We start from the raw sequence: 12,884 nt of genomic DNA, 5'->3' as shown, positions 1-12,884 counted from the left end.
GGTTATTTTAATATTTTCTTAGATTCAGCTACATTACTCCACTTCAGAAAAAATGTTCATTTTCTTTGAAAATTGTGCGAAATCGATTAATTTGTTTGATCACAAAACTAACGAACATTGCGTACTGCTCAGACTCGCTGATTAGATGATACTGAATATTTGTCTAAAAGAATAAATGGCTGATGAACGACACCGGATGTTAAGAAAACTGTGAATTTAAAAATAACGGCATATTTGGACCTCGTTACGGTTGTGTCAGCTGGCAAATTTAGGAACAGATTTCCTTGCAAAGGAAATGCTTGCTTGTCATATTATCTTCGTCATAAAATTGACACGTGAATAATTATCATTTGAATAGGCTTTTAAGTTACCGTTCCACTGTATTAACTTACCATTTACTTACCACATTGTCTACTACCAAATTGATTTCCCACAACGAGTGCCTACTTATTATTTCAATTAACATAACATAATATATATAAAATAATAAAGAGGCGCTCTTTTTAGAAATTTGGTTTTAGAGTCAATAATTTAATGGCTACGTTCATAGTTTGAAATAAATTTGCTTGCAGAGTCATAATTGAATGCTCCAAACAATATCTAAATGAGTGCTCAAAGTGCTATATATGCAGGAAAAATGTCCTCTAGTTGGTGGAAAATTGTGTAGTCTTTAGTTACCGGCATAAAAAAATTATTTTGAAAATATTCGATGCAGCCTATTAATTTGTTTCATTTGGTTATACTTTGAATCGTGTTGGATGTGATTATTATTTAATAACGAAAAGCGGGCCACGTCGTATTTTTTATATCTCATCGTTATTTGTCGTTTTTCGATCTTTCTGGCTAAAAATGTCTGTATGATCTAAAAAACCATTCCATTGTTGGAGTATCATAAATTGCTTTAATATCAATGCCAACACTTTCTGAGACAACCCGGTTTTCCCTCGGATATTTACTTCAACCGCGCGGTAGCTACCAAGATACGGCCCGGAAAGAAAGGGCTCATCTTTCAAATGGTGGCGATCCGCGATGCAACTGCTCTGATCTTTCAGGTTCGCAGCCTCTTATCTCCGTCAGTATTACTCTATTACCTTCCAGAAATACTACTTTTTGCTATAGATTTGTGAACCTAACTGACCATGTTCAATCATTCAGTTACGATATGTAGGCAATGCAGGTAGCTTTCGATTTATTGGAACGGCAATTAGAAAATATGCTGATTTCACCACACCGACGCCACTTCTACGAATTTGTTATAAGAAGTATCTTTGACTACATATTGAAGATACACTTGCCAAACGTTCCCTCTTCACAAGTTTTCGGGATAAATGGCCGCAATTTAACACGAAAAATTTTCAAACTGGAATGTAGGAAAGGATGGTTTGAGAAAAGCTTAACGATGCAGTTAGAGGAATTATCTCATTCGCACATCAAAGGTTTCAGGAAAATCACCCCAGAGGAAATTATTGAGAGCTCCATAAACCGTCATTTTAGTGAAGGCTCCTTCTTGGGGAATTTGATTTCGAATTCCTATTGCGTTGCACCGTATTAGGTGAAGGTATAAAGCTTTATACTGCAATAAAAATGACTCACTTTTTCGATTAATGTCCTTATCTACCACAGAAGAAAATAGGTAGGTTATGGCATGGTTGTATTTTTACTGTTTTGACTCTTGTTTGGGTCTTGGATTATCAACTAAATGCTATTGAGGCTCTTAGAAGAAATTGATTATTTCTAAACCGATTTTTGAAGCATGTTTGGTAACCTACAGCATTTATGATTAATTTTTTTTGATAATAGCACCAAAAAGAACGGCGAAAAACTCATCACATATTTTTTAGCCCACCAAATAAAATGATGTTCATGAAGAATTTAGAGCAATTTATAGGTAAGAAATTAGAGCATTTAATTACTAAGGAATCTAATATTTTTAAAGGGTTCAATGTTTCTGAGGAATTTCTAAGTATCCTGATATGTGGAAAAATCGCCAAGCCTAAGAAAAGGAATTGTAGTATTGGGGTGCCAAAAATTTATCAGTGACGCTCCTGAAAGAGAAGTTAAGCTAATTGAACAGTTTAAGAAAGGTTATTTGCTAAAATTGAATAAAAAACAATTTTTCAAATATTATATCAGGTTGCCGACTTATTTTCAAAACTGTAAAGGATTAAATATATCAGCAATTGGTAGGCAGAGGATGTAAATATTTTGGGCACCACATTAATGAGTAATAAATTATCGGTACAAATATTAATACAGTTCATGAGAATTCAATTGGAATCACAAAGTTTTCAGCCAGAAAGCCTGGAAAAATGACAACATTAAAAATTTTCAAATACGATGTTACACGTTCTTCCGTTATCGGATTATGACATTGATAAAAAAATTCATTTCATGACCAATCGAAAAAATTTTCTAGACTTTCCGAAAAAATGTCCAAGTTCAAAAATTAAGGATCACCCTAGTAGATACCGCGTGCATAATCTCAGGTTGGATATTCTTACAGGTTAATAATTTCAATATCATTAAATAAATCAGTAATAATTAATTTATGGAGAAACTTTTAATAGATTTATATGTGGCCATCAGCTGTTGGTTATCTTTTCTATGATTCTATTTATGTGAACCAGCCTTCTCATCCGACCATAAAAAATTACTGTGCCTATGCCTACGCATTACCACTATGTCTCATTATAGTTCATTCACTTCTTGATGCAAATTTTATGTCAAAAAATCCCTTTTTTCTCACGCATACTCATACAGGCCGCTAGAATGTGCTCAAGCACTCTGAAAGTGGTATGTACTCATACATACAACACAGGAAGGGCAAATGCACAATGAACACTGCGCAAATGAAGCTTCCTCATTGATCACACCCCTATCTCAACTCTTCTAAAAGAAATATTATTTTCTCCAAGCCTATATTATTAATAGCTTTGAATAATTGGGTAGGAAAAATAAACCTTGAGGCACCAATCTATGTATATGAAATTTATGAGAATACCTTACATCTAGTTGGAGAGTGGCATAGCTCTTCTTTACCCCTCCCAACATCTACCTTCAGCAAGCCTTTATGCGAGTGTGAAAGATGGACGTGAATCAATATCATGAAATATCAAGTTTTTGGATGCATTCAAATTGAAGGTACCTGCCTAATGTTGTCCCATGGAGGAAATAGCTTTTTCTTAGCAACATATATGAGGAGATCCTTTTGGGAATTGTGTAGAGGTTTTTAAAATGTTGGACGTCCTTTTCAAAACTAAATTCCTTTTATTCAGTGTGCTAGAATTGTTCGCTGAACCTTGATAACTGATATGTAAATCATTTCTTCATTTAGATGACATTAAAATCATTCATTTTGAGATTAAATTCATTAAAGACAGATAATTTTGATTCCTGGTTTGAAGTTTAGAGTTTAGAATTCAGTTATCATTAGTCAAAAGACTCGGATATCAGTCATGAGATGCTGTACACCACTGGACTAAATTGGATGAACTGAATTAATATTATCTGGTTGAATTAGTTGGCTCAACTTTGAACAAGTACAAATGTTAATTGGATTTCATTTATACTAATATTAATTTTTGTGATTATGTAGTTTGTGTTGATAACCTTCAAATGCTCACTTACCCTTAAAGGCACCCAATAGATGCCTTGTTTTGCATTTATGAAAGATTCATCTGTCTTTCCATTTGATCCCAATTACTTTTGGTTACAGCAAATCACTGTAGTAACACTAAATTATTGGTTAAAACATCCTGTTCAGCTTAATATTTTATCTCATCATGTTAACGTCATGTAGCTACTCTTCTATGTGGGTATTTTAAAAAATTGCGGCATAATAGGTTCTGTAAAGGTGAAAGTATACTGCCTATGAAAACGCTTCCTTGACCTAATAAAATAGCAGAATGGATTAAGCCTTTGGTAGTACAAGCCATTGGTAATAAACAGTTAATGAAATTGGCTCTGTAAACATTTTTATTAATAGCTCAGGGTTCAGGAAATTAAAGAACCCCGAATCAGTTCAGCTGGTACAAGTGGAGCATCAACATCACAAGGGACAACTGCTAAGGAAAGATCTGCATCACCTTTGGGAATCAATGGGAAACGTGGACTTGGAAGCCAAGTCAATGCTCCTGCATCAGCTCCCCCACGTCTACCACCCATTAAAGAATTTCAGAGAGATTACAGAGCCAGCAAAGAAAGAGCTTCTAGAGATAAAGCTACATCGGCATCTACTCGTATTAGGTAATCTTTCATTGTTGATCTTATTTTAAATATGTATTCTTTAATTGTCTGTGCATTGTTTATAATCAAATTTAAATCACATTACTGTCCTAAATTCATCAATAAACCTATTCCTAATTTCCTGAGGTCACTGTTTGTTTTTCTTTTTGACTTATTTGAAATCCTAGTGTCCTCACTTCAATCTTTAATTTTTAACTGAGTGACTTTCATTGCCCTGAAATAGGGATCCAGTGATTTGATTTGTAGGGTGCAAAACATTGCATAATTGACATGTATTTACTAAGAAGGATCATTCTGAAAAAGAAGTGGGTGTGTAACTACCATTTGGATAGTAGTTAAACAGCCAAAGCAATATTAATGGTATCATCCTCCAATGTGAGGTACTGGACAGCCAATTAATAATTGAGTAAAAGGTAAATCTCTATATATTTCAATAACTTATTCATATTAATCAAGTTCAAATAAGGAATTTTCAATTATTTGTCATTAAAATAATTACTTAGACATATGATAAATCCTAATAGATTAAGTCATGTGTTGGACAGCAAAGAAATTATTCTATTGGTTGTATAAGCTTTGAAGGCTATATACGAACTGAATGATTAATATAATTCAAATTGAATTTTTAATTATTTCTATGACCAGAAATACAAATGTATTTTATTTTTCTGGGTGCTATAAATGATCATGACATCAATAATTAGCATAGATGAATAAAATCACCATTAATAATCCAAATACTCTGAACAATTAATGAAACAAAATGAATTCATATCTCTAGCTTAACTTTATATATATCTTCTTACCTTTTAACTGTCTACTTTACATACTAAATTAACAGATTACTACAATAATATTACCCCCGTACCTGAAGCAAAATTTTTAACTCTTTTCCCTTGAAAGAGTTCTGAAGGATTTATTTGTAATTGAAAAATCTTATTGGAATATTAAATTAATCTGGATGAAAAATTCTGGATGATTATTTCTAAAATGTCTTCTTTTCCACAAACCCACCACCAAACATTTCTCACATGAAGTAGCTGTAAATATCATAGATCCATATAAAAGCAGTGCATGAACAGATTTATTGATATTAAAATATATGACTAAATGCAATTTTATCTTCTGTAACAGGTGTGCTCAAAAGATTGTGACACAATTGGAAGCAACCCCACCAATAGCATCATGTGCACTACCACATAGTTCCAAGAAAGCAGTTGCATCATCCTCTACCTCATATTTCCGTTCGCTCTCACCTGTGAAGATGTGTAAGAAGGAGAAGAGGAAAGAGGAGAAGAAGAGGCTTAAAGAGGAGAAGAAGAGGGCTGCAGAGGCTGCTGAGGCAGCTGCAGCTGCAGCAAGTTCAGCACGTGAAAAGGAGAAAGAAAAGAAAGCAGATGCCAAGTCAAAAAAGGATGATGGGAATGAGAGTGGGAAAGGAAAGAAGAAGGAGGAAAAGCAGGGTAAGAAAGACAAAGAAAAGAAGGAGGGGAAGAAAGACTGAATGTGTTTAGAAAGAGATAGAGAGAGAGAGCGACTTTGCCTGCTTGATGAAACCAGGAAAGTATAATTATTACACTGAATTGAAAAACATCAGCGTATTGTGAATAAGGTGGAATAGAAACAATTTATGTTTCTTTTTCTTTATCAAATGATGAGCAGGAGCTTAGAATCTTGGAATGCTCCTTTTGTTTTATATGCTTAATGCCAGGCCATTTTGGCAATCAATGCTGAAATTGCCTAAAAATCAGATTTGTTGCGCACGATATTATACTTTGTAATTTAGGGACCTATTTTTCTAAGGAAAAACAAAATAAAATAATTTTGCATTATCAATTAAGGTGCTGGAAAAGTGAAATGGGAAATTTTGTCATTCTTATATTTATTTAAAATATTCCATAATTATTTTCATAATTTCATTACTTTACTATACTAGTTTGATTTTTATACTCAAAGTGTATAATTCTTTTTATGTTTATTTTATAGCTGAGATATATTTGCTAACCTTACAAGGTGATATGGAATTTCTAATGAAGAATGAGGCACATAGGTTGACAGTTTAAACAATTTCTTTTACTTAGCCAAGTTTTTGAGCAGGGATATTTATGTAATCGTGGTGATCAAGAGACCATATTTTATCCAATTATAAATTGGATTGAAATATTAGAAACAAATATTCCTTCTAAAATTAGTTTGCTGTTAGCATACAGTTAATACCCTAAATTGTCAAAGAAGTAAGAATACCTATCCACTAATCACCCTCATAAGTTAGCAAATGTACATGTAATATTTTAAATGCAAAATGATATATGCACATTTTCCTTAATGTTTAAAATGAAAATATATAATTTGCTATTCAAACTGCACAATTAAAAACCCATTTAATATTAAATATGGGATGCACTTAATAATTTTTCTTTGAAATATATATTACAGATTGGAATAGCAAAAGACTTTTAAGTATGTGTTGACTATCAGTTTGGTATGGTTGCTGTTTACACTGTGCTGCTGAAAATACAGCACATGTCTCCTTATTCAGAATTAGGATCAATCCTCGAATGTTTCTCAAAGCCTTATGGCAATGTAAAAACAGGGTGATTTTAAGAAGTCGATGAACCTATGGTACATATTTCAGATGACTTTAGAGCTCTACCCTGTATTTTTTTATGATTCAGCAATGGATATAGCATACAGAACTTAGTTTTGATGATTTGTGCTTGAATGCAGTAGTTTGTTTTTAATGTTAAATCATACTAATGGCAATGTTTTATCTTTTGATAGCACTAATAATGTGACATTTTAGCACCAGTTTTGTTTACACATTTTTAATCGGTTAAAATTGATAAAAATTTTGAAACTTTAATTAAAATAAGCAACATTTTAGGGCCATTCTTACTATTTGTTTATATTAATTTGGTCCAATACTCATTTTCAAGCTAACCCTCTCAATATCTGTCTTCCAGAACCAATTGAAACATTACTGAAATATGATCATGAACACTGGAGTTAGGTAACATCCAAATGTGTATTTTGTTTGTTATAAAATGATTGATGATTACATCAGAGTAAGGAATTTTTGACAGAGATACTTTCCCAAAATTTGGCCAACAAATGTGATTTTATAAGGATGTCCCTTCATGAACTGGAGCACTCAAAATTTTTCAGTCACTGCATAGTACACTGAATATCAAAGAAAATAACATTAAATACACTTAAGCTTTGAGACTACAAAATGTGAGCTGTATATGCATAAGTTAATTATAACAGTTATCTGGGTATTTAAGGATTTAATCTTCTACATCCATGTAATAAAAAAACTTGTCATCATACAGATATGCATCCTGCAGTGAATCTAGTATCTTAAATGGCATGATATTTTTTCAAGTATTTGTCAGACTAACTCATACAAAATTGAAAGATCATAACAGATCATCAGACACATATAAAGTAGCAGTTAACTCTAAGATAAACTTAATGAAGAAAACAATGTCATATCATCCCTGTCACAAAGAGCATAGTTATCTACCTAAATTATCAATGGCAGTTTAATTGGATCTTTAATGAGTTAAATAGTTTATCCCATCAGATGCAATTAATACTCATGTGCATAGAACCTACATGTTTTCTACATCTCTTGCTCTAGCTATGCTTTAAACTTTGGAAGAAATTAATAATTGCATTTCACTAAGGTATTTTTCATAGCACAGCCAGTTTTGATTATGAGGTAAAGATCAGTAATAAATGAATAGACATGATAAAATACCTAATGGTATAATTGGCGATACCATACTAGTTCACTGATAATAATACTCTTTATAATTCATGAACATCTTTATTTACTAAACAAAAATTCATAACATGGACAACATGCCTGTTAGGTATGTAGTCAAGCATATTAATTATGCTAAGAATAAACATGTGATTAATAGGATAAATCTATCAGTTAGGAGGTATAGTCTTTGACACAGTCATTTTTTAGCCGGCAGTTAGTTATTGGTTCATAATTATTATGCTGTGTATTTTCCGGATAGTCAATTTCCAATATCTATGGTCAGCTATGGACAGCAGCATTGGCTCATTTTCTTTGTTGATATTGGAAAGTCTATTTTGGTAGCAGATGCCAGAGTTAGGCTAATTTTTTCAATACTTTTCCACCAATAATATCTCTTCAAAGAACTAGCATCAAAGTCTTTTCAAACTACTTGCATTTTTAATGAACTGCTGATTTATCAGCAACAATGATGCTTATTTTTCCTAATATCTTATGGCTACTATTCTGAATGAGGTAGAAACAGGCAATACACAATTTTAGTGATCCTAGCCACTATTTTGCTATTATACATCAATCAAAATAGCCACCAAGATTGCTGTAATTGTGCATTGTAAAGTTCTAATTTTATTTTAGAATGGAAGCCTTATCTTTATCTATTATCTACTGGTTATATCCATGTGGATGAGATAAATTTACTCAAGAGATCTCATGAGTTTTACCATTCATTAATATTTAAAATGTATTATCAAAGAATTTGTAATCTTTGAGTGTCACAGTGGCTTCCGAAAGACTTAACTCATGAGAACAACTTTATGAAAAGTTAAAGTGTTGTCATTAATCATTTCACAGTAGATTTCTTTGGTGACTGATTTCTATTATTAGGCTTTTAATTTTTGTCGTAATACCCTGTGGGAGAATGGAATAAATATTTTTACCTTTGGTCTAATATGAAAACAATACTCACTCAATTCCTGGTGCCAAAATAAATCTTTATTGATGAACTCATTGCAAAAGTTTGTGATGCCAAAATACTCAAACTTTGTTAGAAAGAGGTATGAACTCAGTTGATTGATCAAATACTTACAAAATATATTTGTAGTTGTTTAAGTGTCTTCCATCAAAGTATTGATTATGCTGAGGACATTTAACAGGCTGAAAAGAATTTAAGAGATAATTTATCAATTAAAAATACAATAATTTAGGCAGAAGGTTATTATCCTAAGCTTGAATAATTATTAGCTCTTAAATTTATCTGAAAAATATATAGCTTCTAATCATCAATAGCATTTTTTGTGTTATAAATTTCCAGAAAAATTATCTTTATGTTTTCAGAGGGAAAAAATCACTATTTCTATAACATGCTCTACCTGAGACCAAGAATATCTTAGCAAGAGCGGTTACATTATCATAAAAATTATGACTATTAGTTTTGAAATCATTTAAGAATAGATATTTCCTAAAAAATTGTTTCAAGATTGTGTATAATGTAAAGAAAGTTGAAAAGCCATGCATGGGAATTTATGGCAGAGTTTAGTGGATCAGAAGTGAAAAATGGTGCTGACATCAAAGAAATAATGTCTCTGGTTGGAGTAGCTGTTCACATTATTTGCCTTCTCTTCAGAAGTCTTGTGATAAAAAATTTCCACTAGTTAATCTTGTATAATGAAAGATAAATTTATGATTTAAACAAATGTGAATTTTCGATGCCTTGCTTATGATAATGGATTTTGTTATATTCACGGCAAACCCAGTATTTTAAATTATTCATAAAATCCACAAATTATGTTTTCTTTAAAGACCTTGTCTGAATATGGAATTTTATAAATTAAATGTTTAATGAATATGTGGCATGAAATAATGGAACTAAAATTTGAAGTGATATTGTTTCCATGAATTCTTAAATCAAAGTTGCTATTTCACTCAATTAAAAAGAAAAAGGCTTCTTATAATTGTTGAAATACACTTGTTAAGAGTTTGATGCAATTTTTATCAAATTCATTTTCTAAATTTCTTATTGAAATGGAAATGAAGTTTTGGCTTCATATAAGTATTAACTGTTTCTATGGCAATGGACTTGAGGCCTTAGATAAACTGTAAAAGGAACGAAGAAATAGACTGCTCATCAGGCTTATATAGAGAATGATAATTATGAAATGTTGGTATTTTAAGATATAATTTTAAAAAGAAAAGCATTAATGTGGTGGATGTCTGTTAGAATATCATAGTTGATTAATAAGAGAGCATTATATAGTTGTTGTTTAAATGAATTTGTTTTGTGATTAATATAATGTGCTAAATGTCTATTAAAAGTTTATTTGGTCTTTTTTGAGATTAATGTAAAATGTGTACTTTGAGAAAATATCAAGTAATGATTTTAAACATATATGTTACTAAGTATGCCCAATGATTAGCATAAATTGCATGCTAAAGTCAATAAGGAAACCGATAGAAATAAATAGAGAAGATGTGTAAAATGTATTTATGTAATCTGTATTTCCAAACAAGGATAATGGCTAATTTAAAAAATGGAGAAAATTATGTTTATGTGTAAAATTAAAGTCATTGTTCATTTGTAAACTACCCCTTGTTGTGCTCTCATGAAAGTGCAAGTGCATTTTTTATGAGGAAAGCAGATAAGAGGAAAATTGAAAGGAAATAGTGATGGAACACATTTTGCTTTTCATAAAATTATCTTATCAGCTTACTTTCATACTGCAGCACCCCAAGCAGCAAAAACAATTTATGATAAAAATATAGGTTTACTATTTTCACTAAAAAATGTGATGATATACATTAGTTCATAATTGGGGTAAAACTGGGGATGCATTTTCAGCAGTTTGCAATTAATTATTTATGTTTTCTTGAATGCTCTTTTTATGTATTCCAATTGATGGAGAGTGAGGCTCGTCCAATTTATTGCATTATCACAATAACTATGCCCTAATGAGTTTTTCTGTGCAAAATGCTTTGCACATTTAATAATCTGAAAAGTTGGACCCCCATTATTTCATATTTGTTCAAAAAGATACCGAGTTAACAAAATGTAGTTTAAGGGAAAGAAGGATTCTTCACTTCTTTCTGAATATTAATCTGTGCCAAAATAGTTCTTTAGATTCAAAGAGCAATCATTATCATCTTTAATATAGAGCCTATATATTCTGTTACCTACATTCATGATATTCAATTTGGCATATTTCTACTGAGATTTTAATTACCTCCTTAACTAACTGATATTACTATCCATATTTAAAGTTATATTTTATTATTTCTAATAGTTAAAATCCAACTGAGGACAGTATTAAAAGTATATGCATTAGGACTATATAAAGAATTTGTGCATCTCTATCTTATATGATTTCATGACAATTCCAAAGTAAGAGGTTTAATGCTGGGAAATGGTTTACTTTGGAGACTATGAATGCATTTAAATTTAATCCAAAACATTTTACATGATTAACTCATCAATTATGCCCCTTGGAGTGTTATGAGTTGTGTTTTTTTCTAGTGATGTAGTAAAAATGGCAAATGAAATCCAATATTTTTAACCACTTCAATAAAAAAAGCTTGTGAATATATTATAATTTCCACTACCCTGTTTTAAAACCCTTGATGGCCATATTAATCAGGCATAATTTATATGATTCTTCTGCTTTCACCAAAGTTTGCAGGAGCCTATTTCAAGAGTTAGATCCATCCAATCCATCCAATGACTGCAAAAACCATCTAACAAGCCAAATTTCCATAACATTTTAGCAGTTCATTATCAACAATTTTTTATTTGGAAAATAATATCTTGGCCTTTAGTTAGAAAGATATACTATGATATAAGTTTGGATAATTCATTATGAGATTCTGAAGTTAGCAATTTCTTTTATTCAATTAAGAAAATCATTACTGAAGTTTACTGGCACCAGAACATTTCTGAAATTTTAGGAAATATTAGTCAAAGGCTTTCATAAAGGTCAGAATTCAGATGTTCCCCTCTGTAGCTGACATGATAGTAATACAAATATTTCAATAAAGCATTTACACTTTTTTTAAATAAATTAATTTGTCCTAAAAGACGAAGTTTTTTATACAAGTAATGCTATTAGAGTCAAAACATCCAATTCATAGCCACCTCATATTTCCGTTACCAAAAAACTGTAATGTTCTTTTAAAAGACATGACCTTGAAGTACTTCCTTCTGTTTTCAGTAAGAAGGTGAAAGCTGCTAAGAATTATTAAGGGATGCCAAGTTCATAAAACTTATGGAATTGAGATAATCATGGAGAATAAATTCCTGGGTTTGGAATATTATGAATCATTGTGCCATGCTTTAGGTTATGGTGGAGATCATTAATATGATAAGTGATAAATCTTAGAATTTAAAGAATGACTCAAAAACTAAAAGATTTTATATTGTTCAAGATGTTTGTGAATAAGTTTGGAATAAGGTTGTGCATGGAGGGTGAAGGCTATAAATGATTGTACAAATCATATAGGCAACAATGGAAATAAAGAAACAAAAAATAACACTTGTAGAAAACTATTTTACCAATGTAACTGCATCCTTAAAAAATAAGTGAAGACCGTTTTCTCAATTGTGTATGTCTATGTCCATTTTTCATAAATAAATACTATTAACAATAATTATTCGTACTCATATGTTAAGTGTAATTCCACATAAATATACAGGGCATGTATGAGTCATAGCATAATTGGGATTGAGTTATAACATCAAGGTTAAGTAATGAGAAAAAAAGTCATACCTGTACTAGTTTTACCTACTCTAATATACGCTCATTCAAGATGGAAATGTTATATTATTTTAAAATGGATTTTAGGAAATGGTATCATTATAAATTATAATCCATCAAAATTATGA

General features: G+C 31.1%; 1 protein-coding gene across 1 annotated transcript in view; it reads left to right on the top strand.

The window, feature by feature from the left end:
* The window catches only part of LOC139686072 (axoneme-associated protein mst101(1)), a 239,298-nt gene extending 226,678 nt beyond the window's left edge, over window positions 1-12,620 (top strand). The window contains exons 7-8 of the mRNA XM_071583190.1: window positions 3,986-4,245; window positions 5,380-12,620. Coding sequence (XP_071439291.1) covers window positions 3,986-4,245; window positions 5,380-5,749 — 630 coding nt within the window. The 3' untranslated portion in view covers window positions 5,750-12,620. The remainder of the gene's footprint in view (window positions 1-3,985; window positions 4,246-5,379) is intronic.
* Window positions 12,621-12,884: the final 264 nt, after the last annotated feature.

This window comes from Hetaerina americana, unplaced genomic scaffold (assembly GCF_022747635.1).
Source record: "Hetaerina americana unplaced genomic scaffold, ioHetAmer1.1.p SCAF_13, whole genome shotgun sequence".
Taxonomy (NCBI): domain Eukaryota; kingdom Metazoa; phylum Arthropoda; class Insecta; order Odonata; family Calopterygidae; genus Hetaerina; species Hetaerina americana.
This window is presented reverse-complemented; position numbering and strand designations above follow the sequence as displayed.